Source organism: Coturnix japonica, chromosome 1 (genome assembly GCF_001577835.2).
Source record: "Coturnix japonica isolate 7356 chromosome 1, Coturnix japonica 2.1, whole genome shotgun sequence".
Lineage (NCBI taxonomy): Eukaryota > Metazoa > Chordata > Aves > Galliformes > Phasianidae > Coturnix > Coturnix japonica.
Window position 1 is genome coordinate 44,628,242 of NC_029516.1, and position 26,776 is coordinate 44,655,017.

At 39.9% G+C, this 26,776-nt stretch overlaps 1 protein-coding gene and 1 long non-coding RNA gene across 3 annotated transcripts in view; one reads left to right on the plus strand and one right to left on the minus strand.

The window, feature by feature from the left end:
- Positions 1–26,776, minus strand: part of GUCY2C (guanylate cyclase 2C) — a 41,680-nt gene that overhangs the window by 13,266 nt on the left and 1,638 nt on the right. Inside the window, exons 3-18 of one of the 2 annotated variants that reach the window (XM_015861856.2) lie at positions 25,696–25,763; positions 23,598–23,813; positions 21,950–22,071; positions 21,007–21,103; positions 18,746–18,857; positions 17,737–17,872; positions 15,136–15,221; positions 14,598–14,715; positions 12,624–12,705; positions 10,939–11,044; positions 10,366–10,428; positions 9,617–9,688; positions 8,629–8,733; positions 7,347–7,433; positions 3,746–3,878; positions 1,774–1,911 (exon numbers count right to left, since the gene is read on the minus strand). In XM_015861856.2, the coding sequence (XP_015717342.1) occupies positions 1,774–1,911; positions 3,746–3,878; positions 7,347–7,433; positions 8,629–8,733; positions 9,617–9,688; positions 10,366–10,428; positions 10,939–11,044; positions 12,624–12,705; positions 14,598–14,715; positions 15,136–15,221; positions 17,737–17,872; positions 18,746–18,857; positions 21,007–21,103; positions 21,950–22,071; positions 23,598–23,813; positions 25,696–25,763 (1,741 nt within the window). The remainder of the gene's footprint in view (positions 1–1,773; positions 1,912–3,745; positions 3,879–7,346; positions 7,434–8,628; positions 8,734–9,616; positions 9,689–10,365; positions 10,429–10,938; positions 11,045–12,623; positions 12,706–14,597; positions 14,716–15,135; positions 15,222–17,736; positions 17,873–18,745; positions 18,858–21,006; positions 21,104–21,949; positions 22,072–23,597; positions 23,814–25,695; positions 25,764–26,776) is intronic. The other variant, XM_015861864.1, reaches the window with a different exon arrangement.
- Positions 555–8,121, plus strand: LOC116653371. The gene is made up of 4 exons (XR_004307042.1): positions 555–850; positions 1,652–1,941; positions 3,762–3,866; positions 8,000–8,121. It is a non-coding gene; the product is annotated as an uncharacterized LOC116653371 (long non-coding RNA).

Here is a 26,776-nt window from a genome sequence, read left to right on the forward strand (position 1 = left end):
CAATGAAATATAATAACACATTCTTTTCCATTACATTAAATCTGATGAACTGCTGAAACCAGACTGAAAGTATTTACTGAAGCTGCAGAATCGAAATCACAAATAATAACAGCAGCTCTTAGATCAACAATGTATAGCCCATACACTCATTAATGATTTAGAAGAAAAAGCTTCTGGGAGAATACAATCTTTTTAACCAATGGAAAACTCTTCATTTGGAAAATAGGATTTTTTATTTATTTTTTTTCTTTCAAGTTATAATGAATCCTGACTTACACAGGACTTACTGGGCTTCAGGCCCAGTAGCTTTATGGCTCTCTTACTAAACTCCCTGCTATGTGTCACCATGCTCAGCACTAGGAAGCCGACATCTAGAGGTGCTAAAAGTACTTTAATCTGGTTTATCTTAATGCCACTTGAATTGAACAGTTTTTCTAAAATGATAAGATCCAGTGTTAGGACATAGGTCAACGTTAAAAAAAGGAACTAGACTGTGACTATGAAGTCACAGTCAAACAGAGCAGTGAGGTCACCACTACATCTCAGAACAGCCAGAAGACATAGGGTGAGGCTAACACAAGCAGGCTGCAACTGCTCTAAATGATTTAAAAACTGCAGTTTTCTATGAATTTGCTCTGCAAGTCAAAATCAGAAGGGAAGAGTATTAGTCTTTCCTTTTTCCATCTGCATGGGAGATGTTTGTAAAATTCTTGTATTTATGAGGCTTTTGGCTCCCTCTTCCCAAAGTTAGGGAGTAGAAAGACTTTTATTTTCTCTACTCTGTATTATTTGATGCAGTTCAGGGGACCATCTGTCACACAGCACCAAGACCCGAATAGTTTTTTGAAAGGTGAACGGGTATTTCTAATCTCTCTTACATCCACTTATATATATATTAAAGAGTTGATTATGTGAAATACTGTATTTCCTGGGATAAGAGCACAAATTTGCAATAATGTAAGATGATGAGCCTGGCCTAGATGTTATTCTCAAATGTTACTCAGGAAAGAAGTTGTTAGGCTGGCCAGCTGCTGCTCTAGATGTTTTAGCAAATGTGAGGCAGATCTTTCAGAATGACTCAGAGACAAAGGCAGTGTTTAAACTTGTTGTTGGTTACTGTCACTAGGAAAATCTCAAACCGGAATGCCTTTATGGTGGTTATAACATTGCAATATAAAATAATTCATGGGATTCAGGGCACTGGTATTGTCTGTGCTTTTAGCCATTCAAAAACTGTGTCACAATATGTACAAAACAGGGTTTAACAGATGCACTGTGTGAGGAGATTCTTTTTTTGACTGAAGATAAACGACTAAAGTTAATTTGACAGACTGGAACAAAAGTCTGAATTGCCATCTTTTAAATGTCAGTTGTTCTCATGTCATGCTTCTGAGTTTTTGCTGTTCTCTTTTGGCACTGGTGATTTGTGATGCTTAGTATGAGTGAACTACTATATGTTGTACACAACCCTTTGTAGCCTTAAATGTCACAGTAAGTCTAGGCAGCTTTTGTATAAGGTTAATTTCTATAACACTGTGGAAGAGGTGGGAAGGAGAGGAGAAAGGACAAGAAAACTCAATAAAAATCTGATTCACAGGAAGATTACCACCACAGTGACATCCTTCAAACATGCTCTTTGTTCATCATGCAGTGAAAGAAGCACCAGTTCAAGCACCTTCCAGAGACAGCACTTTACACGAAAACATGTGGATATGCTACTTACAGCTACAGCATTGTGGAAGACTGCAGTGGAGGAGAAAATTGTGGATTTACCTTTGGTGTCTTGGCAGTGTTTGGTGTAGAAGGTCTCTTTGCGTAGGATGATTTCCTGGGCAATGATCCCATAGCTGTACACATCACCCTTCTGAGATACGTCAGCATGACGGAGATGCTCAGGAGCTGTCCACAGGTCTGGAAATCCAGATGACGGTGGAAAAAAAGGTAAATGGGTGCAAGAGAAAAGTAATTGAAAAGGGTGATCCTTCTCAAAAACATCCTTTGGCCATTTTCCATTTACTCTTTTCATACCAAACATGGAGTTCACTGGTACTGCTTACTTCCTCCTTTAGTAGTTATTTGGACAAGCTGACATCAATGCAGGTTAGATAAAACTATGATGTGGTAGTCTGTAATTGTCTTGGATTTGATAACAATACTATTTTTCACTGTTGGTGCAGACCCTCACATCTCCAGAAAAGTTGCATTTGTTGGCAGTGAACTTGCCTCTTTTAGCTACCTCACATGGACTTCTTAGAAATAGCCCATGCATCTGTATAAGGCCAAGGAATGCTATCGCCATGAAAAAATAAAAAAAATAAAAACACAGGGGCATAAATTCTTGAACCAGATGCATGAAGTGTGTTATTCAAGACATCCTATGAGAAGCTGTAATATTTCCTGGTAGCCTTGGTATCATGACTCTGTACAAGTAATCTCCAAGTGCTTTTGAGCTTGACATAAATATTACCTGTGTGCAACCACTTTCTTTCTACAGAAATTATTATTCTGTACCAAGCCCCGCTGTACCTCAAAACTAAAATACTGCCATGGTATGACTGTTTTATATGACATGCTGATGATGCATCATAATGGACAGAAAGTGACCCTGAAAACACTGTTATATCAGGCTACAGCATCAAGCCACAATGAATCTGTAGATATCTTGTGAAGCAATAAGTTTTCTTCAAGGAAAGAAGCCTAGGGGCCAGAAATTTTTAGGCTGATGGCCAAAGTATTTAAGAGCAGCGTTAGAAGATAAGTTCATTAAAATCCAATCATAATATAGATTTAAGTGTTACATAATAATGAATAAAAAATAATGAATTAACAGAACATTTTCATTCAGTGCACATTTCTTACTCTTCTTATGTTCTCACTGCTACTCTTGACTTCATATCTCAATGTCAATTTTTTCTCTCAATCCATTTGCAACCACAGGTTCTTCTCAGATAATATACAACAGTTACAGTACAGTCTTGTGCTTATTAAACTCCAAACTCCACGAAACAGATTCAGATGACATAATTTCAGAACAGCTTGTTTTTGCACTCAAGACCAAGAAAAAAAGAGAAGATGTGTAGAAAGGAATACTCTGTTCTACAGAATTGTCCTATGATTATTAGATGAAGTAAAAAATGTAAACAAAGCTAACCTGAGCTCATTTAACAGATATTGCTATATTCCTACCAAATGAATGAAGAACATCGTTATCATTACATACCATTACTAATTTTTAAGGACAATCAGAGTCACAAATGTTAAGATTTAAATTAAATTACACAGCACTGTGATAACACACGTAATTGATCAATTACAAGACAAATGCTCATTGGTACTTAACTCCTTTTTCTTTCTTCACACAAGTCCACCATTACTGCTTATGGGAGCTTTTTGCATGAAGCCCTATAGGGGATATTTTCATGAAGCCCTTGGTTGAAAATACTTATTGTATCTCAGTCACAAAGGAATTCCCCTTGTTTCCTCAAATACAATTTGAGAATGTATCTTTCATTTCCTTCTCACCAGCACTGCCTAATTTCTTTCTCTGCTGCTTAATAATTTTTACTGTGTTATTTATGAAAGTTTTCATATGTAATTTGTATGACAGCTGCTTCATGAAACTAAGTTGTACTGTATGTTTTGTACTGTGTACAAGATGTAATTAGGCCCTACAGTACTATGAATATAAGAAGATTCCACTGGGTTGGAAAGCATGAAGGACAGCCTAACTGGATACTGCTTTTACCTTTCCTCTGAGGTAGAATTGAATTACAGCCAAAATCAGTGATCTTCACAACCATGCGACTGTCCACTACGCAGTTCGTGGATTTGAGCCGACCATGGACTTCTGTTTTGCTTGAGTGAAGGTAAGACATTCCCTGTGGTTGATAACAGGAAGAAGACAAGACTGTAAATGAGACTCTCAACTGTTACTAGAATCAAAGAGAATATGAAGTGCTAGCATAATGTGTGCCTAAGCAATTAAATAGCCTTTATCAACAATTCTCTGCCGTGGAAGGAGAGAAGTATTTTACAGAGAAGAATTTCCAAGATCATAGAAGCAGTCCATGTTAAGAAATAAGGATAGATTATTAGAAGGATGACGTCTTAACTAATGATCACCTTTCCTGTAGGTTACCAAAAGCCTGATAGAGCATCTTGGGTTTTGATGAGATCAGATTGCCATTAGAGGAGTTTGTTTTCTCCTACAGAAGTGTTTATTTCAATTGCAATAAATATGTTTTTCGCTAAATCTAGTACAGATTTGTTGGAACGTCAAGCAAAAAAAAAAATGTCTTCAACTACATATCTAACCAGTGGTTACTGAAAATGAGAATAATTGCTCTTTATGTCTGTATTATCTTTGAAGATTACCATTCACCAGAAACTCCATTCAGAAACATTTCAGTAGGTCCTCCTCTGCAAAGCAGCAGGCCAGCACGGAGGCAATGCAGATTAGATGATACACTAACACTGACATGAGGCAAGTGATCAGAGTAGAGAGTCCTAGAGGTCACTTCTGACCTGACTGTTAATGGCTCTCTTTGCGCTAGTGAATACGTATTAATTATCCATGAGCTAAACTAGGAAGCAACCACAATGAGGATTGGTCAGTATAGTTTCAGCTGTATTTCCTGAGGTTCAGAGTCCTGACTCACAACACACACACATGCATGCAAAGGTGTGTAGTTTTCTATTTTTTACTTGCCATCTCTGAATTTTGTTCATCTAGTACTAGACAGTCAAATGTGGTACAATAGATGCCAACTGGCCAGCACTGAGGTATAGCAGGAAAAGAACATTAGTGAGGGATTGTAAACTGAGGAACAGTGTAGGTATGCTAATTTATACTTTCCTGCTATTATTTATTCTACTTTATCTCTCTCTTCTACAATACTTTAGCTCACATCTACTTTTAGCCTACAGCTGCCTGCTTTTCTTCCTTTGCTTTATACGTGCTTCCATGCCAGACACCATTTGGTCAGCCCACCCCTCTGCTGCAATCTGCCACATGGCAACAAAATGCAACAGAGTGTCGATGGGAAGGTTCGACCTCTACTGCCGTACCACCAATATCTGCCTCTGACACTGTGGGCCAACATATTAAAATAGGAGGCATTACTTTCAAAACAGCTTTGGAAGCCAGAACGGGTATGTTTTATCTGTTTAGTTTCTTCTGTGAATGGTCTTCCACTGAAATTCCTACATGTGCAACTCATCCTCCTGGGTGGTAACTGATAGACTTTAATCAGGGTTACAGAGCTTATATGGGCAGAGATACACTGTATGACCGGCTGGGTTTTCTCTCCTTCAACACCCATCTCTCCTTGAGAATTGACCCGTAAGTGCTACAAGATTTCACTGAAACATAAGTTGAGTTTGGGGCACAGTACATCTGTGTGTGAGACAAGGCACTATACAAGACATGCAACTCCTTGAGAATGTGGTTGGACTGGTTATCCTGGGCCTGTTTAGACCCTGCCAAAATTTACAGAGACTGTGCACATGCTGTATCCAAGGAACGTACTTCTTCATTAAGCAGTCTTTATATGCAGCCCTGCTGACATTATCCAGGATGTTTTGCCTGCTTCAGAGCCTATTTCCTCCACCTGCGCCATCTTCCTTCCCTTGCTTATATCATACAGGAAATATACTCCCTTGCTATAGCAGAATTCCTAATCAGTTTCAGCATCATATCAGAGGCAAAGGTAATTTTGATTTCCTTATACCAGAGCTTCCTTGTCAATGATTTCTGAAGAAAGAAGTCTCACAGATGTGCCTGATAATATTTTCCTCTTCTAATTATCTTCTATACCTATGTGAAAACCAAAAAGAAACCAGACTGGAGAGCTGTTAGAAGGCTTAAGAAGAGCATATATTGGAGTGAGGGGAACAGGAACTGAATGGTCATGATGTAATTTAGGTAAAGCAAGAAGACATTCAAGAGGAAAGCAACAATTAATAAAAAGCAATAAAAGAAGTGCGTGATAATGTCTAGGTCCCAAAGACTCCACCACAGCATCAGGTGGAGAGGAGGCAGGAAAAAGAAAAGGAGAGGTTGGCAGATCATCCAAATGACCATAAATTGCCATATATCCCTAAGTTCGAATTTTCAGGAAGGTTTTCTTCTGAATCAACTCTAACATTGCTAATATAATAATGCTCTGGAGTCTTTCCAGAATGGATACAGTGTTCCACCCATCCCCAGACTCCATGTCCTCATTACCAATGGCACAGTGAACAAATCATTCTGAAGTCCTGGTCACACGTAGTGTAGTAACTGGGCATTTGGTCACTCCATTCATAGGAACTGCAGTTTTCCATGTCTCTTATAAACAGAGCCACTACCTATCACCATTTTCTTAAGAAGTAATATCTGAAGCTGAACTGCAAAGGGTTAAAAAACGCCCTGCTCTTTTGATATGCTAAAGGAGGAAGGGAAATTGCACTGTTCCTATTTAAAATGAAGCTTAATGGTGAACACTAACTAAACTTGAAAGTCATCAGCAAGGCCAAAGAGCTGTGACAATGTGGTTTAAGGAAGTTCTAATAAAGAGCAAGATTTTCAGTATCTCTTTAGAACAGACACAGTGGAGTCATACATTGCAGAGACCAAGGGAGAACTGAAATGTGTAGGGAAATAGAAAAAATTCTAACAACAGCTGTGCATTAGAAAAAGCCAGCAAAAAGTGTTGTGGATTACCTGCAGAAATATAATGTATGTGAATTACAAAGTTTTCCTAACTGCTAGCTAATCAGATGCAAGTCTGTAGTGTAGAATAGAATTTGCTTTATTATGAATTTCTGTTTTTCCCTTTCTAGCTGACAGAAATGGGGAGTCCTAGTGAGAAATGAAAGTCTCTAGAGAGTGGGAAAATGGAAAAAAATAAAATAAAATAAAAATGCAAAATAAACAGAGCTTGTTTCGAAAAAGAACTTGATCTTGGTTTTTGATACAAATTGAAATAATACCATCATCTTGAAAGAAAACAGCTTTCCTTTACACGTCTTCCCCGAGGCCAGATAGCACAGCTTGTTTTACAAGGTGCATGACTGCCTAAACCCTACTAATCAGAGCTGCAATCATCAAATCGTAACCCTCCGATTTGGGGTGACGTGTCTTTTTGGGGCATATATTATTATGGCCAATCTGGTCCCCATTTACTCCTTCACTTTGAGAGCCACAGGCTTTCCTGACCTCCTAGAGGCCAGAAGGAAGAGTGAAAGGGCATCAAGTTCTACTAAGGAAAAGAAAAAAAAAACTGTAGTAGCTGCTTTTCTCCAGAAGATCCATATTGCAAAAAATGACAGGCTGATTAATATTGCATGGTCAACAGTCCACTTACCTTGGCAATATCATACAAGACAGAGATTTTAAATTCCCAGTCCATGAATGTGCCATCGGGGTAGGAGATTTTATCATTTAAAACATCCTGTAAGGGGAAAATAAATAAATAAATAAAATGATTCTAATCTGCATCAGGGAAAAAGTAGAAGCTGAGGTCTGAGTATTACATAACCTTTAAAACAGAGACTGAATAAGGCAGACTTGCAAATTAGAAATACATGCACTAGAGCATGAGTTGACTCAAAAGACAGATAATATTACATAAATTTTAGGTTTACAGAGAACTAGAAAAGTGAGGACTCCAGAAAAGAAGTGTTTTGTGTAACTAAAGTAAATTGTGAATTTGCTCTAAAAGCCAATGTAAGTCTAATCAAGCTGTGACAGAAATGAGTAAGGTGTATAAGAGGAAAGGACTATATGTGTTTTGTGCTCAATCCAATTCCTTCTAACTAACTCATGGCCTTATAAATTCAAAGTAGAGTGATCTTTTTACATAAAGGGAAGGTTATTTACAGTTCCAACCACAATGATTTCCATTGCTAAAAGTAAGTCTCCATGAGTTTACAAGAAAATAACTGGAAATAAACCTGTTATTTTGCTGCCTTGCTTTGTTTGTTGCTTTATTTTATTTTGCTGCCTTGTTTGTTCCAGAGACCACTGCTACTGATGAGAGTCTTTTGTACAGTCTAGGAAGCAAAGACCACTAGTGCTTGCAGAAAATCTGACACCACCACGATTAGCTCTGAAATAATACCGGTAACAATAAACTTCCTCTTGCCAGGTAACAATTTACTGTTTCCTTTTAAAAACAAGAACAAAGGGCTTACAGCACAGGATTTACTATATTCCAGTCTTAAACTGTTAGCCCTTTATGAATATTATATTATTTTCTCTGTGTTTTGAAACTCTGGGGCCACTGCAGGAGCTGCAAGATCATCAGAAGAGACAACAGCTACATCTTGGAAAATAAAGAAAACATTATATACTATATGCACCATATAGAGAAAATAATAGATACTGGCTATTGCTGTTGTCTAGGTAGAGCTCTTGCCTGTATTCCCTTGCTCACACCCCTCTGCATCCTCTGGCTGATGAGAACCACCAGTCTGATGGCAGCTACAGGCAGGAAGTCTGGGGAGAGGTGAGCAAGGGGGAAGGAATTCAACATCAGAAACTTGCCACCACTTGCTTGGTGCAGTGCTGCAGCATGAGTGCCACACAGAGCAGATTTGTTTTCTTACTATGATAATTTGGGGAAGGGAAACTGCAAAATTCTTTACCCGCAGGGAACCTCTTTCGCAGTACTCAATCACTGCAAAGATCATGGTGTCCATCTTCACTGTGCCATAGAACTTGGTCAGGTTGTAATAATCAATCTGCAGGAGCTAAAACAGCAATATTACATCTATTTTTAAAAGCAATTGTTGTTAGTATAGAAACACACAGGTCAGTGATGTTCGTGTGACTTTTTATCTCAGGCTTTGATAAGATGTAGGAGTTCCCTTTGAAACCATCTGGATTACAGCACAGAGTGAAGTACTTGAAGGAGGCATTTGTCATTCCAGACCTTCCAGATTAGGGAGTTAAAACTGGATGCTGCTGGATACTGCAAGATCATTCTAGAGACAATTACAATCTCTATTATTGCTTCTCTAGTCAAACCTCACAGCTAATAAAAATAGCCATTAAAAGACACAATGTTGTTAATCAATCATCAAATGATCAGGTAATAAAATTATAATGATGCTGCATGATATTATGGACAATTGTAGTTTACTTCAAAATATTTTTAGAGATTGGTGAATTCACAGAATAGCTATGCTGTGTAAAAAGGAAAACTCATCATTCAAAATAATGCAGTATTGTAGCCAAGCTCATCCCTAATGTTAGAACTATGAGTATGCACAAGTCAGCACAGAGTTACTTATACTGAAAGATCTGCAGTTGGCATTTAGTAATGAACTACAATATTTCACTACAAATGAATTAGCACATGACCAGAGTCTTTTAGCACTGGCTATAAAAATATATTTAGCAGGGCCTTATGACAATGTGTGAATTACTTCATTTACTTCAATTTCACTTGATGTGATTACACATGCAAAGACAGGTCATCAAGCAATATGCTTTGATGAACACATCACCTGTCCACCTCACAAACATGCATAAGCTTATATATGGCTGATGGAGCTGGCAGTGGAGGGCAATGACATCACTCATTAGCTTCATCCCACCTTACTAAGTCCAGTTGCTACATACAATAATTACCTTGTTCAGTTCTATTTTTTGCTTCTCTGTGAAATTACCATCATTGTTTTTGAGATCCTTCAGGATCACCACCTGAAGAAAAAATACAAGTGGAAAGAAATTGTAGTGACTAATTCTTCTCTTCCAAGAAATGTTAGATAAATATCTTAGAAACACCTGCCTATTGCTTTGCTGTCTCAGTTAGTCAACTAAGTAAGCAATGGAGTTACATTTCCCTCAAAGTGTTTACCACATAGACAAGGAACAGCATTCAAGGCCAGGCTGGATGTGGCTCTGGGCAGCCTGGTCTGGTGGTTAGAGACCCTGCCCACAGCAGGGGGGTTGGACCTAGATGATCTCTGAGGTCCTTTTCAACACAGGCCATTCTGTAATTCTATGATGTAGATTGTACCTCAACATGAACATACCTCAGCCAGGCAGAGAGACAGCTCAACTGAGAATACAAGAAATGCATGGAAATGGCCTGTTCTCCATTGATACCTTAATACAGTATCAAACTGTATGTACTTGACTTCTGTGCTGTTTCCACTTCTGTGGTTTTGAACTAGGCCAGGGTTCATGGTGCCCAATGTTTTGCCTCCCAGCTATAAGCAAAGTGCAGAGCACCCGATATGGCACATTCCTTGCATGAAACCAAGCCATTTTGCAAGGTCAGAGGGAGGCAGAGCTGCTTCCTGAACTCCACAGAAGAGGAATGTCACCTACAGAGCTCTGCTGAGCAGAGGAAGGAGCGCTGACTCTCAGTTTACCTTCTTGTCATATTTGCCCTGGCGCAGCCTCTGGGTGGTGTCACGCCTCTTATCTTCATCAATCTGAGAACAAAGAAGGATCATTAACTTGCGATTATCACCTACTCCCCACTCAGGCTCAAAGAGGGAAGTGTTGCCAGTGCCACATAGAAGCACAGGCCTCTCTCTAAGGAGTGCCATCACATGCCACAGGAGGTGTGGGGCAGCCAGTCGTCTCCCACAGCTGCCATGGCCTCCATTTGCTGCTCCTGTGCTCCTGGCAGTTAGAGGAGTGGAACGAAGCACAGAGAAACCACCTGTGGTGTGGAAGAAACTGGCAATCAACCCTCAGCCTCTTTCCCCTTCATAAAACAAGCATAACTGTTGGGAAACCGATTCTATTAGGGAGTGTAAAAGGGGAATAATCAATATAGCAAGTGAGAGTTAAAAAATAAACCACAACTGTGTTAACAGATCCCATTCGTAACACAGCCATAGCCTGTGTTTTAATCAGAGAAGGCCAGTGAACCCAGCACTGATGGTCCTCAGAAGACAAAATCCAAGATCCATCCTTGGGTATCGTGCTTCTCTTACCTTCAGACTGACATGGTTTGTGTCACTGGTCTCCAGAGGCAAGATTTTCTCAGGCGATATATGGGACCATTTCTTCCGCCGACGCTCATTATCTCTCCTGTACTTCCTGCAAAACAAGCGAACTTCAGGATATCCTCCCAGAGAACTGAAACTCATGACAGAAGATTAGGACAAGGAAGCTTTGGGATGATGCAAGGATGGAGAGTCAGGTTGACAAGGTTTGAGCACTAGCCCCATGTCTCTCACAGTCTTCCAGTTTGAAGTTGCTCTTATTCCCATAGCTTTGGGAAAGAATAAATGCTGTCTCAGTTTCATAGATGCAGTAGAAGAATAGAAAACATTTAGCAGAACAGCTGCTGGGCCTTTGCCAGAGACCCAGGAGAGGTCAGAACAATTTAAAGTACAAAGGGCTTTCTTTATTTTATATGGTTTTCTCCTGTATGTTATTGAATGTACTCTAAAGGGAGGTGCCTCAAACAGCTACTAGCCAAGTGAAGTCCTGGCATCAACACTGGGTGTTAAGAACAGATGTGAGGATAGTGCCAGAAGAGGAGGCAACAATAGAGTTGGGTTAAAACCCCTTTTTGTGGATATCTCTTGTATTTTCCCTACTTTGGAAGAGTCCTTGTAAGCTGGAAAAGGAAACTGCTGCCTCTCTTTCAGAACTTCAGAGCAAACACTATCTTCCTTTATAGAAAAGCTGCTGCAATTAGATGTGTACTCATCAAATTATCTGTTTACCCATGCAAGTACTTCCTCCATTAACAACAACAACAAAAAAAAAGATTTAAGAATGTCGGGGGGGTAAACTGTGTTGGAAATGCCAACATATGATGACTGCTGGCAAGTGCTCCAGATGGGAGAAATGATTGTATTCTCTAATAACAAAATATTCACTTTTCTGACTGATTTTAACTTATACGTGTATGAGAGGAAGTACTGATAATTGCTGTAAGAATGATGTTTCTCAGTTCAATCTCGAAAAACTGTTGTCATTACCTCACCAGAATGCATTGCAATTCCAACTGTTACCAGCTGATGATGAAAGACACATCAAATTGAACTCAAAACTACTGAGTCTAATATTTAGTTATGTGTTTTTTAGGGCTTTGCTATTTTCCTCAGCACTCAGATTCCATTGGTTTCTATTTCTGCATTTTCCATCACAATTAAGATTAATTATGTTATATTTGAGAAATTACATCTGTTAGAAAAGTCTGTATGTGAGGAGTTGGACTGAGTCAGAGGAACCAAGAAAGAGAATGGATACATGAAATGAAAACAGCAGAACCTCATGGAGTTTTGTTTCCCACAAGACAGAAATCTCCTTCTGAATTGAACTTCTCTATCACTAAGAGGTCAAAGAAACATAAAGGAACCCCAAGTGGGCTAATGGTTGACAGTAAGTGGGAAATCTGAAGAGTGGTCTGAAACAGGAATTTCTGTGTTGAACAGGAATCAGAACTTTTGCAGATGCAGAAACTTTGAGCCTTCTTGTATCTTCTCCCTTGATTATTAACCTTAATTGACAATGCTACAGATGCAAACCTGGGATATGCTAAACAGTTCACATGGAGGGCAACTACTCAGGAAAGGTCATGAATAGCTCTTCAAGGAGACATCAAAGGCACTGCCCTAGGAAGAAAATTCTTCTAGGATAAACAGAGGGACAAAGGGAGTGGTACCTCAGGACAAGCAAAGAGATGATCAGAACCAGAATCACAATTCCTGCCAGCGTGAAGACAGCAATAGTCAGTATGTGTGGGCCTGCAGAAAGGAAAAAGATAGAAAGTAAACAACAATATTCTATTTAAGAAACTACATTCACCCACATATGCAAGTCACAGTAGCCAAGTAGGAATATTCTTTGGTCATATTCCAATTGAGAGGCTTTGCGCTCCCTGGGGTTGACATATGCCTGCTCCCTTTCAGAACAGGATGAAGCATGGCCCTGAGGAGTGCTCTTATGTCCCCAACCTGAGGCATGGGCACTCTGTAGACAAATCCAGGTGGGAGGTGAATTCAATGGCACTAACACTCATATCAGCTCAGAGTTTTCAAGTGTTTCTCTTCTTTAAAAAGAAACTAAGATAGTTCTGGAATAAAAATAACTGTTTCTTGGTAAACACATTCTAAAAAAAAATGAAGCAGACAAATAAGTTCATGAGAATAGAGAGTGGGAGCAAACCCTGGATACAGCAATCTGTGTGGTGGGGATGTACAGGCATTAAGTGGTTGGCCACATAGGAAAACCATGGAAAGTAAAATAAGAATAACAAAACCAATAAAAATTAATAAAAACATCACAAAGCAACAAGACACAAACTAACTACCTCCAGAATCAGGTAGTAACTAAGCATGGATTTTAAGCACACTACTGTAAGTGTTTGCATCCAACATGGAACTCTATTTAGGAACCCCTTTGCATTTTGGACCCAGATTTCTAGCTTTGATTTTGTTGTTATGTGTATTGCATCTCCCTGCCTTCCATGCTCTCTAGCCAGCCTCTGTCTTAGGGTCTCCACGTAACTGTAAATGTTAGTTTCTTACTCTTAATTGAAAACTATTTGTAGTACCATTTCCCTTCACCAGGGAAGGATACTGTCAGCTCCTCGTAATGACATATACAGAGGATTTTGAAATCAATTTCCTAAGAATTCTCTAAAACTTCAGCTTTTAAGCAGTCGTTTGTCATCAGGTTGAAGTTTCCCATGGAAGGCCGGTTGAACTGCATTTTCCTGTTCCTGAGACTCTGCTTCCACCTCCTGGCTGCTCGTATTTTTACAAACAAAGTAATCAAGTGCCTTTGAGAGGCAGTTTTACTTTGTTTTGTTTTTTTGCGTAGCTTGGCCATGAAGTCCGTCCTTCACTATGTATTCAATGTTAAGATACCACTTCATAGACACAACTTTTCTGCAGTTCCCAAACATTTTTCTTTTGCCCTTGTGCAGCCACTTCAAACAAGGACATCTTCAAGGTAATGCATTGAAGATAATGGGGTCATCTGATAACATAGCGCATGTGGGGTTTTAGGGGTGGATGAGAATGGGACTGGAGCAGCTCTGAGAAGGCTGGGGCCAGACAGCAGAGTGTAGGGAGCTGGTGCAGGGTCAACACAAACCCTGTTTTACTTTACTGAAGAAAAAAAGTGTCCACTTTACTGTGAATGACTTCAGGTTTGCAGGTGGTGTTTGTTACTCCAGCTATCAGTTTGCATTATAACATTCCCTAATGGAGGTCAACAGCACAGCAAACTAATGGAGCCTTAGGTTATAACTCTGACACCTCTGGACATTCGCTCATCAGTGGGAATGACTCAGGTGAACACCGGCCAACCCACAGTACACTAACCCTTGCAACCACTGCCACAGCAGGAATTTTTATCTTGCATATCATACCTTGAAAAATATTCCTTCCCATTGCCCATTGCCATGTAGCAAATGGCAAAACAACACCTGCTGACCAGCAGGGCTGTACTCTGCCATGCTGAATAACAAAGAGGGTTAATCATTTTATCCAGGAGTCACCAAAAACTCAAAGGCAGGAGATGGTTTCTGGGATGTCAGTTTCAGTGTTCAGGCTGAGATTGAGCTGGATATTAGGTGTGAGGGCTTTGTAAACTCTCTTGGAAGAAGAGGTACGTTTAATAGATATCTCACCAGTGCTTGGAATATCACTAGGCAGCTTGTGGCTCTTCCAGATGAAATCAGGACTGGTAGATACCACATACGTCTTGTTCTTCTGAGTGTTGAAATACATAAGAACTCTGTACTGTGGCTGTAGGAGTAAAGAAATGCAGTCAGCAGCAGTTCTGTCTCTTTTTGTTTGGTTGGTTTTTGTTTTTGTCCCTTGTTCCTAACTACTCTTAAAAATGTATAGCTCAAACTTCAACAGAGTAATTCTTGCTCTTTCTGCCACACTGGTGTGTTCTCTTCAGATTAGCCATATGTTTGGCTGCCATATTCTTCCTTACTCCTCCCCTCTCCTGAAAAAAAAATGTATGAGTCACTAGCTGCACTTCACTTAGTGAACCACTGGATGACATCAATCCTGCCCATCTCCCCTTATGACCTCCTCCCAGCATGCCCAGTATGCCCTGGCATGCCATCACATCAGGTTATTTACACTGTTCTTATGTGATAGTGCATGGCATTCTGTTTCTCCTTTCATACGCAGTTGCTTCCTGAACATACGTACATCACTTCCAGACTGTGTCGTGTACAGTAGGGTCAGATTGTTGTCAATATCTCCAAATGCATCTAGAGTCACAGGACCCTGTACACCTGTGGACACACAGAATTAGTCAGATGGTTTGTATTGTCCAATAAGTAAATATGTAGCAGGAATAATGGGACAAATGAAAGGATTTATGTTGCTCAAGATCTTTTTCTTCTTTATTTACATGCTAGAGCACATATCAGTTTAGTGTTGCGCTGCTTCTGCCTTCATAGTGCACCACATTTTCTCTGCAGAACACAGTAAGAGGTGCTGAACTAACTGCACAGAAAAGGAAAGTCTCCCTCTAGCCATAGAAAAGATATATATGTCAGGTTTCTTCAGCATACCAAGAATGGCAGATTAAACTCCCCTGAAGGGATCATTTTAGAGGTGAAAAGGGAAATTGCCCATTTCCCTCTGCAGTTTGAGTCTGTCAGGAAGAAAGGAAATGTGGAGTTACTTTCATTCCTCTAACTCTTTCGATAGCTACGTGCTTGACTCTAACAACATTATTTTAACCACATTCTTTTTTCCCATCAACCTCTTGACTCCTAAAGTCAGCAGGTGTGCGCATTGAGAAATTGCCTATGGAGAACATTCCAAGGATTTTAGGGTGGAACCTTCTACATCCCTCAGCACTGGCTTGGCTTTGATCTCATGAGGCCAGGCACTTGAACAAGAGCAAGTGTTGCCAATATCCACCACTCTTGAAAATCTCACCACCATTTTTTCCTTTCTTTTTGTGCAGGAAAGTCTCTTTGATCAGTTTCACATTGCTCTTTTGCTGCACTTGCTAATGATTTCTTTTATTTTTGCTAAAGTTCAGCATCATTATTTTTGTTTGGAAATGGCCTTTTTCCTTTTTACTTTAAAAATTGGTGTTAAGTTTTTCACAGTTCACCTTCTACATATTGAAACAATTATTATTTGGACTCTCTACTCAGCCAGCGTCTACACAAGGAAGAATGAAGGTGATTCAACACCTTTCACTTCTAGGAGTTTTTTAAAAAAATAAACCATAACTAATATACAGAATTAATTTGAGACAAGAAAAAATGTCTGTGCAACTTATCTTTCAAACCAAACAAAACCAAAGAGATGAGTTCAACAGTATACAAAAGGATGCACACTCCAGGAGGAATTCATAGAATCACAGACTCACAGAATGGCTTAGGTTGGAAGGGACTTGAAAGATCATCTAATTCCAACTCCCTGTTGTGGCCAATGGCTGCCAAGGACCAACAACCCATCCAACCTGGCCCTGAGTGCTTCCAGTGATGAGGTACCCTCAGCTTCTCTGGGCAGCTGTGCCAGTGCCTCACTGCCTTCTAAGTAAAAATTTCTTCATAACACTTGACTGTAATTTCCCCTCTTTTAGCTTAAACGAATTCTCCCTTGCCATATTACTATCGGACCATATAAAAAATAGGTCCCCCTTCTGTTTATATGCTCTCTTCAAGTACTGGAAGGACACAATGAGGTCTCCCTGGAGCCTTCTCCAAGCTAACCAAGCCCAGTTCCATCAGTCTTTCTTCATAGGAGTTGTGTTCCAGCCCTTCGATCAAGGCCTACAATGCCTTTGTAAACTAAAAACAGTTTGAAACTGATTAAAATTTTGCTGAGTGGACTTCAGAGATGTTTTGAACATTAACCGTATTTCATAAGCATTTCTCTAAAGCCAAAACGAGATCTCTGGTACAGAGCTTTGAAAAGACATTGCCACAATTTAACTACCCATGGAGAACTGAAAATGAAACCTGAATGCCGGGTTGTCTCTAGAGGAAGCATAGACTCTTGGCTTTTCTAGTATCTCTTTTATTCTCTGAAAAGTCTCCTTACAGAGAGTTCAGCCCTTTATCAAAGTAATGGCACCAGCTTTAGGGCCCCATCCCTGTCCTGCAACTCTGCTGCCAAGGAAGCTCTCTCTCCCCTCCTCCCACCCCTCCTTTGACAGCAGTATTTTTTAAATACAACTCTAATCTTCTCTAGAGATTACAAAAATGTTTATTAGGCTGGTTTGCTGCTATTTCTGAATGTTGAACCTGAACACAAATTTATCTCACCCAGAATCTTACTGCAAACAAAGGATAACCAAAGATGCATATTTAGCACTGAGGGATGTGGTTAGTGAGCATGATGGGGATGGGCTGATGGTTGGACTAGATGACCTAAGAGACCTTCTTCAACGTTAATGAGTCTGTGACTCTATGATTCTGTGAAAAGGCCATGACCCAGAAAGGAATCTGCTCCTTAAACAGGCTGCTGTTAATTGCAGCGGCACTGAGGTGATTCTGCATGATTGCTATGTTGTGCTTTTGTTAATACTGAAGATAACTTATGTGCTAAAAATGATTAAAAAAAAAAAAAAAGAAAAAGAAAAATTACAGTAGTGTTAAAATTTACTGAAATGCTTGGATGTTTTTTAGTGTAGAAGGGACTTATCCTAAGGGGACTTCAAAATAAATCTCTTTTCCCTCTTCAGTTCAGTGAACCCTGCTCAGGACCATACATTTCTGTGGGAATACAAGAAAAGCTGTTCAGAGCAGCAGCTGTGAAGCAAGATAAACAGCACATTTTTACCTTCAAAAGTGACGTTTCGGAATTCATTGATGAAGCTGAGAGGTAACACAGGGCTTTGGGAGAAGATAAATTTCTTCAGAATATGTCCAAACAGCAAGACTGCATTATAATAGCCAATAACAAAGTCATCTTCCAGCTAGAAGAGGAGGGGGGAAAAAAAGGCAATTTGAGAGTTTGTATTTCTGCTTTAATGATACAGTAACTTTAGTTATCTGGATAGGCAAAATTTCCAGCATGGAAGGCCAGCATCTGAATGCTGAGTGATTACACAGGCGATCTATATCGATATTTTCTCTTGGAAGTGTAAAGTTGTAAACAACATGCTTTTGGTGTAGTAAGATGGGAAAGTAGGGAAAAAAGCTTATAAGAAGCATGTGGTAAAGCACTGGCATGCTGATTCTGGAGAAAACGATTCAAGAAATCCTACATTGTGGGTTCTAAGCAGGTGTGCTCAGTGGGATGCTAAGCTCTTGGCTTTGAATTAGACTCTCAGTGCAGGTCATCTGGTGTATTGCCAACAAGTCTGAGCTTCCAGATGGCCACAGCTCAGGGGCAAGAAGCTGTGCCAAAATTCCCAGCTGCCTGCCACAGAGCTGGCACCCAAAAGAGGTTGAACCCAGGCTGAGGGATCTGGAAACTCAGTAAAGCCAGCCAAAAGCTGGAGAGCCAGAGCTGAAAGCCAAAAATCCTGGGAGGAACTCTCTTGTAAGAGTCTGGTTCCAGGGCAGACTGCAGGAGTATCAGTATTGGTGAGCAGATACAGAGATTGCATAGTTTCAGCTTTCCAGGAAATTTAAAAAGACGTGTGCATTTCCTACAGGGAAATGCCTTACGACACTGCATTTTTACATCACTGCAGTAGAACGAAATGCCATTCTGCATTGATGTAAGAAAACGCTAACATAAGGGCACAACAAGGGATGAGTATCACTGTTTTCAGTTTTCATTTCCTAGTGTAGGAGTGTGTAGGAGCTGAATGTGATGATCAGATATAAAACAGCATGGTTACCAGGCTAGTGTCAGTAGTCCTTGTGCTGAAGTTGTTATTAGCTGGTGGCAGAGTCAGGACGAGTACGTTCTGCATGTAACGGGCTGAGGTAGTATTCCTGAAGTATGTGTTCCTGCAAAGCAAAGTGGAAAACCTCATGAAGAGTCAGGAACAGGGGCAGCAGTAACAGCATTCTCACCCCCCACCCCACCCCCCCCTCCCCAGTGGAGCTGTTACTTAACAGGTTAAAACTTTTTTATATAAATAAAAATTCATCACAGACAAACCCCTTTATGCTGTTCAATCTCTCACGCCAACTTTTGTGCTTAACTTTATCAAAAGGTAATATAAGGAGATCTGGCAATCTGAAACATAATGCTATTATTAACAGAACTGATTTCTGTCCTATTTTCTCTTCTTCAAAGTAGGAATGTATATTTATTAAAATAGAGTCTCTCTCCGGAATACGTAGTAATGGAATCTGTCATTTTTTTCATGTCATCCATGGTTCTGGCCTCTTTGGCACTCTTTTACACGTTTCTTTAATTCTGATATTGAATAGAATTGATAACAGCAGAATTGATAAAAGCAGGAGTTGCCCTGAAAACATTTAATAGAAGGGCATCAACAATCAGAGAGGTCAGGGTGCATCCTACTGATGTATTTTATTAATTCAGTGATCTGGGAAAATCAAAGGAAACCGTGTGAACTGGAAAGCATGCTAAAACAAGCAGGAACATTAGTAGCTTTCAGGCGTCTTTGGTTTCATCATCCTGAAAGGCCATCTGGAAGAGCTTCCCAGGCTGGCAAGCACATATTGACTCATGTACTGCAGAGGAATTCAGCAATTGCTATAGCTAGACTGATTAAAAACTCATTTTGTAGGAACCTTCTCTTAGACATTTCTGATCATCCTTTTAAGGGCTTGTTTGTTTGTTTGTTCAGTAAGTACAGTGTTAAGGGCTTTTGGAGACCACAACAGATGAGATCCCAACTCTTCAGACAACAGATGAGATCCCAGCTCCATTGCCCTGTTCCTGCCTTTCTTTGAACCTTACAACTTCTGCATCACACTTTTAACCCCAGATAATTTCAAATTGCTTTTCATTCAGGCTTGAACTGAACTAACCAGATGGAAAGGAAACTTCATTAGACTCCACGCGACTGGATAATTCTACAGCATTCCCCTTTCCTTGAGGGAGGCTTAAACACTGTGTGTGTCCTGGGTGCAACAGGACTCAGAGCTGAAGAAAATATAAACTCATCAATTTGCCTGAGGGCCGTGACACTTGTAGAAGCATTTACTTTGTCTTCTCCTATGACTTAAGTTTAGATCTAACTATCTGTAATTTATTTCTTTTTTAATATCACAGTTCTTTGAGATCAGAAAGACATGCAGCAGATTTAAGGAGGGTAGCATATAAGATGGTCTGAGGCAGCTGGGTGTACCAGAAGGACAAATATTTCAGCAGAGTAGTCCTGGACATGGTTTTGGTCTAGATCAACTAGCTTTCTCCCAGACCATGACTTATCAGGGTGACAGGAACAAATCTCAAGAGGCAGTTTGGGCATGATTTAGCCGTATGGCTGTGGGTTGTGCTTTGTCACTTCAGCTTGAGGCCAGAGATCAGCTCTTGGTCCAGTTATTTATTAATTCAAAGCTCATGAGGCCACAACTGATAAAGCTAGTCAATGCCTGTCCTCGACTACAGCGATTTTGTAATTAGTAATAGGAAGATGAAATCGAACAACAGAATACTTAGGCTGAGTAGTAAGGAATATATCTGAAAAGTTAGATTTCTGCAGCTATAAAGTTGTTGTTCCTTGGAATATACAACTGCACCTCCCTTTTAAGACATTTAATAATGAGTAAATGGATCCTAGAAAAATAGACTGTAAGCCATATTTCCACAGCTGCTTCAGTTGGATAGAGTGTATATGAAAACTTTACAGTCCTCACATGAAGAGCTCATGAGCAACTTTGGACTCTGATTCTCACAGCTTCCTGCCCTGAGGAGTCCACAGGACAAAGTTAACTATCTCTGCTCTGGTCACTGCCTTAGAAAAATCTTTCATGGACTAAATGGGATGTTGTAGAAGATGTGCCATGATTCATACACAAAACAAGTTATAAAAAGAGCATGACAAGAGGAAAGAAACAATGGAAACCATTTTGTGATAAAGCATTTCTCCAACAAAACAGTTCTACACTATCTATCTCTATTATCTCTACCTTTCAGCAAAGTGCAGAGAAAATAGGAAAAGCAAAGGTGATACTTTACTTGAAGAGATCTATCAGGATGATAACAATGTCCTTATCCACTGTCTCCGTCCCTAGGTCTTCGCTGATGTCATCTGGAGTGCCACACATGATGATCACTATAGATTGGGCAAAAATGGAGGTGAGAAGTACAGATAAAGAAAGAACATTTGCTTGTTCCCTTGTGCCTGAGTGGCAGGCAGCATAACAGTGCTGGACTAAGGCACATTACATGTGTTATGCTGGGACTGCCTGCACAGGATATCTGAGGGATGGGAATATCTGAGGTAAAGTCAGTTTGTAGAAAGTGCCTCTATGCCTATTCTATTTTGTGTTTGACTGCACCAGAGCACCACCATTATGTCACTCAAGTAAGCAGCAGCAGTTCTGATGTGATCCAGGCTACAGAATATGAAAGTTTATAAGTCATATGGAGTTCAGGTAATAGTTTAAGTGGTTTACTTATCACTCTTGTGCTCCCTTGGCCTGCTGATGCCAGGTGCTTAGTCTTTGCAGAAAATGAGGTATTACTCATCTATTTTTCAGGTTTAGGTAGATCACTTCCAGAAGAAGTGCCCTTTGATGGCACAAGTGAGGACCATTTACGTATCAGAGCTGCAAACACGGGAATGGTAGAGAAATAAGCATTCCTGTAATATCTAAGGCCTAGACTAGGAGAAGTTGTGATTCCTGGATTTCTGAATCTTTCACAAAACAGAGTATGTAGGAGGGTAACATTATATCTAGATGGGAGAATTCATCCCTGACAATATTCCCCTATATTTTATTGGGATAGGGAGAGGAATCTGAGAGGTTTGTGCCACCTTCTATTTGCATCCGTGTGAAATGATGTCTGTGCTTCACTGTGCAAAGACCACTCCTAAAATGTAGCTAAGAGAATAGTCTGATTTCCATGAAAAAGTAACATACCTGCAGAGAAAAACGCGCCCTCAGCCCCTCCTTACCATTGCTTTTCCGTTGGGGATTTTTCACAAGTTTTCTAAACTGATCTTGTGTTCTCACTGTGTCCTTAAACTTCAGTTTTTCGGAGAATTGTGTGACTCCAGCATCTAATGCATTCATGTACCTAGAAGAAGGGAGGGAGCACAGATAGAGTCAAAAAATAGCTAACTCCTCACGTGCATTCTGCAGTTTATCCTAAATAAATGAAAACTCTGGACAGACAGTCTACAGAACATGAGTGTTTGAAAGACAGAGTGGAGCATTTTTCTTTTTCTAGACCAGTAATAGAGAAAATCAATATAGAGCACAAAAGAATGACTGTTGAAAAGTCATCCAGGCATATTTGAGGCTGGTCATACAAAGCATGGGCTTAGAGAATACAATAATGCAAAAAGACATTAACAGTTAAGGAAAAAATAAGGATTGTGGGGAACTTAGAGTAAGTGAGACTAATGGGAAACGGTTCTAGGAAGCTCTGCTGTAGAAGGCCGCACTTGTAATCTTGTTTGAGTAAGTAGAATGGCGAGTAAAAGCCAGATTAAAGATTAAACAAAAGCAGCCAACTCCTAAATATTCTTTCCTCAGTGTATTGAAAAGAGACATTCTGATTGAAATAAAGTTAATGCAGAGGAAAGAGGAAAAGGATTTTCTTTGCTTTCAAAGTTTTGACTTAGCAACACTGTTCTATAATCTACAAAATATTTTTGCTCCCATCTCCATCAAGAATTGAGTTGTTGATCATTAACTTACAAGTCCCCATGCATAGCTGGAGACATAGCTTGCTATATTATCTGTATTAGGATTAATAATGACAACCAAGTGGGAAGAAACAGCAAATTAATCTTAAATTTTTTGTTAATTCAGCATGAAAGAAAAGGAGCTTTAACATTTCAGAAGTTATAAAGAAGGTCTGAAGGCAATAGAATTGTAAATTTTGCTTAAAATTCTGTAACATCCTCAGGATATGAACTGGAAATATAAATAATAGCTATCTTCTTTGACCTGAGAGCAGCCTTTCAGTATCTAAAAAGGGCTGAGTGTATGAGTGTCAGTATATGAAAGCATCCACTTGACTGAAACAGTGTTTTATATCTGGAGAGGAGAAAATCCGGTATTTTCAAGAAACACCATAGGCTGATGCTTCAGGTCTCCTGTCTCCTTTTCTTCAAAACTGGTGAGCCTATAGCTTCAACTCTGCAAGTGCTGGGGGTAATGGTGAACAGGAAAAGATCCTGTTTGAACTTTGGAATGTTTTGGAGTAATAATTGTGCACTCAGATTGAATGTTTAGAGCTTGATAAGATCCCTGACCTAAAAAGGCATTTATGGAGACTATGACAGAGGATACTCTTGTGTCACAATATTTACATCAAGAATGGAGTAAACAGGTATTTGCAGCAGGAACAACTTTTGTGCTATGCTGTAGGAAGAGAAAAGGTTTGAAAATACTTAAACATAGACAGAGTGTAGTATTCCAATGTGCAGAATAGCTGAGGGGTGTAATTCTTCTTTTCCTTCTCTCACTCCTTAGTAGCAGTAAGGCATCTCCCAACATGCAGGACATGTAGGACAGCCTATAGGAACCATGCCTGAGGATGGAGATGGAGCTCTTTAGGTCATCAACTGAGACAGAAATGAATCTGGATCTTACCAGAGGCATTGCTCCGAGTTGTCATTCTTCTTGTAAATGTAGACAGATTCCCAAGTGTTAGTTTTGAATGGCTGCTGAATTTCATTCCAAAAATAATAGAAGAAGTCATTCACTTTCCTAGCTGGGGTCAGAAGACGGGTTAGGTTTTCTTTGTAGTCACAGGACAGTCCAAAACTCCCTACAGAGATCAGAGGCAGGCTCAGTATTGTGTCAACTCTGAGGGGAGAGACAAGAAGACACGTCTGAATGGATTGTTGTCGCACCAAGGCCGCTGCTACATCATTTCACACCCGTAGACTGGTCACAAAATGTATTTACAACTTGAGCTGCATGCTCAGTATTAAGAAGCCCAACATTCTTGACATCTTTGTGATGTCAGTTTTGGATCCACAAAGAGATTTGGTCTCTTCTCTGATTTGCAATGAATGGTGGATGATTTTCTGCCCACCTATATAATTTTGAATGTGATATGTATTCTATCTCTTTATTGCAGCCATGCTGGATGGTGAGGGCTTTGTTGCCATCAAAATCATTTTCAAAGTGTTTCAGTTTCACTATATTTTACGAACTGGGCAGCAACGAAAGTCAGAGATACCAAGTAATGATATCCTCTGCTAGCAGCAGATTTGTAAAGCAATGGTATTTTTTGTACAGATACTTAAAAGTAGGCTAAAAGTATTTCCCTAGATGCTGCAGATTATCAGACTACACTAAAAGTATTTTCATTTGCTTATTGGGAAGTCTCTTTTGTTTGCATGCTTGTTTGTTGTTTTTTTTTTTATGACAGGGCATTATGCCTGCAAAGAAAACCTGCTCATCAGCACTGCTAGCATCATGATTTTCCAGGTTAAGTGCCACTTCACAAACTACAGGTTTTAAAGCTGTCACAACAGAGACAGACATAGATGATGTAATGTCAAGGAGAGTGTTTCATAACAAAATGGACCTTCTTCTCTTTGACTTAAGATGGTTTAGAGTGAATCACTTGTTCTGATTTGCAAATCTGTACTGTGGGCAAATCCAGCTGCCTGACAGTATTTTTTGCATGAACTTCCTCTACTTATACTATTTACTGTATGCTGTTGTAACTGTACCAGAGTCTGAGAAAAAGACTTTGGCATCATTCTGGGCAACTTTATATCCAGCAGACAGAAAAACAAAGGAAGTTAGGAGTCACAATGAATAAAGTGGGGCACACTGAACAATATTTTATCATGGTCGTTTACATAATAATTTATTAACTTTATTCTTCTATAAATCAATCACATTCTTTCACTGGAAATACTGAACTAAATTCTGGTCAACCCATTTGAAGAAAAGTATAGAGCTGATAAAGCTTGAAGTAAAAGTACCCCAGTCTTATCTGTATGTCTTAGTGAAACCAAAAGGCTACCAAGGTTTAAAGCAGGAAGAATGATTCACATGGGTAATGGTATTGATTTGTACTCACAACTGATGTGTGTGTTTGGTTTTTTTTAATCAGTTGTGCTAAAGCTATACAGATTAAGCTCATGTTTTCCTGATACCTGAGAATGAACATATTAATGTATAATGCAATACAGAATTACACAAATTTACGTGTAATACTATAGTAGAGAGACTGAGTCTTCAGAAATGCTTTCACAGGCAGAAGATTTAGGATGAAATTGGCTGTTCCCTGTCTAAACACTCCTTACTGAAGATAATTGAGGTTTTTTGTGTTCTCATGCCGCACTGAACTCAGGCTCCTCTCCATAACTGAAAGCCCACTCAGAAGGACCCTCATTTCTGCATTTCTTCAATGTCCAGTGCCTCAAGCTATCATCCCCCTTTCACTCTGTGGTTGTTGATAAGTCATGTCTTCTAAGCCCAATATTAATCCACCATCAGCAATTAGAAACACTTAGCTAATAGTAATGAGACTGCATCAGTGGGCTCATGGAGGGGCTTTTCCCTTCCAAACTTAAGTGGCTATTCACAACAGCCTTTCTGCCCTGACTGTTGACATCAAAGTGCCTGATGTATCCCAAAGCCCAGTGTCTCTGCTGGTTTGATGTGCACAAAACAACTTTGTTCAACACTTGATATCTTTAACAACACAATATTGCACGGTACTTACGAGACCATTTGGTAGGTAGCATAAGTGCAAGCGGGTCCTATGACAGCACAGCCAAGAGTGCCATTTTCCTGCAAGAGATCAGACATGGTCTGTAGTGGGGGCAATGTGGTGGCACGGTGAGAAGGATGGGAGATTGAAGAGAATTTTAAGATTTGAATTAAGTCCCAGAATTTACTCAGCAAAAGCAAGGACAGAATTCAAAAGGAGACATAGAAAGGTTAAAAGAACAAACCTAGAGTGAAGGAGGGAGGAGTCACAGGGAGCTACGAAAAGGCACAGTACAGAATAGTACCTGTAAGAGTATAACCTTAACAGAGAGAGAGAGAGCAGAGCAGAGCAGGTTAGGATTAAGATGTTGCAACTACATGCATGAAAGCACAGACCAAAGCAGTTTTGTGTGCCGTGAAGGACTTCTTAACAAAGACTACAGCATGCAGCCATACATTGTTAGATGAGAGAATTCACAGTTAATTGACAAAGCCTCACTGTGAGGTGACAGTGATTAGACATGACAACATCCGCTGGAACACAGCTTCTTGAATCCCTTGCAAGGCACCAGTTCTAACTGAAACTTTTCCCAACATTCAGAGATTCACACATTTTCTCCCACAAAACATATCTCATTTCCAGTGAGAGGCAAGCACACAGTTCATCTTTGCCCTCTGGGCACAGTCACATGTTATTCTTTGTTATCAGTGCCAGGCCCTCTGCCTGCACGCTCCCAGCTCGCACTGCTCCCTCCTTTGTGCTGGCATATGTATTTCTGTAAGCCGATGGATCGGGGAACTGAATTAGCTGGAAATGGGCACTCTTTGTTCCATGTGGGCTGTTGGAGCATTTGGGTAGTTTGTTGTTGCTGTTGCAGTTTGTTGGGTTTTGTTGTTGCTGTTGTTGATCTGTTTTTCTTATTATTTGATTAGTTTGGCTATGTGGCCCCACAAAGAGCTGTGCAGATATGACAGAAGGGATAACCTGAAGATGCAAAAAGTAGCTTGAAGCAGGTGTCTGCTTCAGCTGGCACTGCTACCAAACGACAGCCTCTAGGAAGCATTCATAAGGTCTGTACGTTTGACTGCTTGTC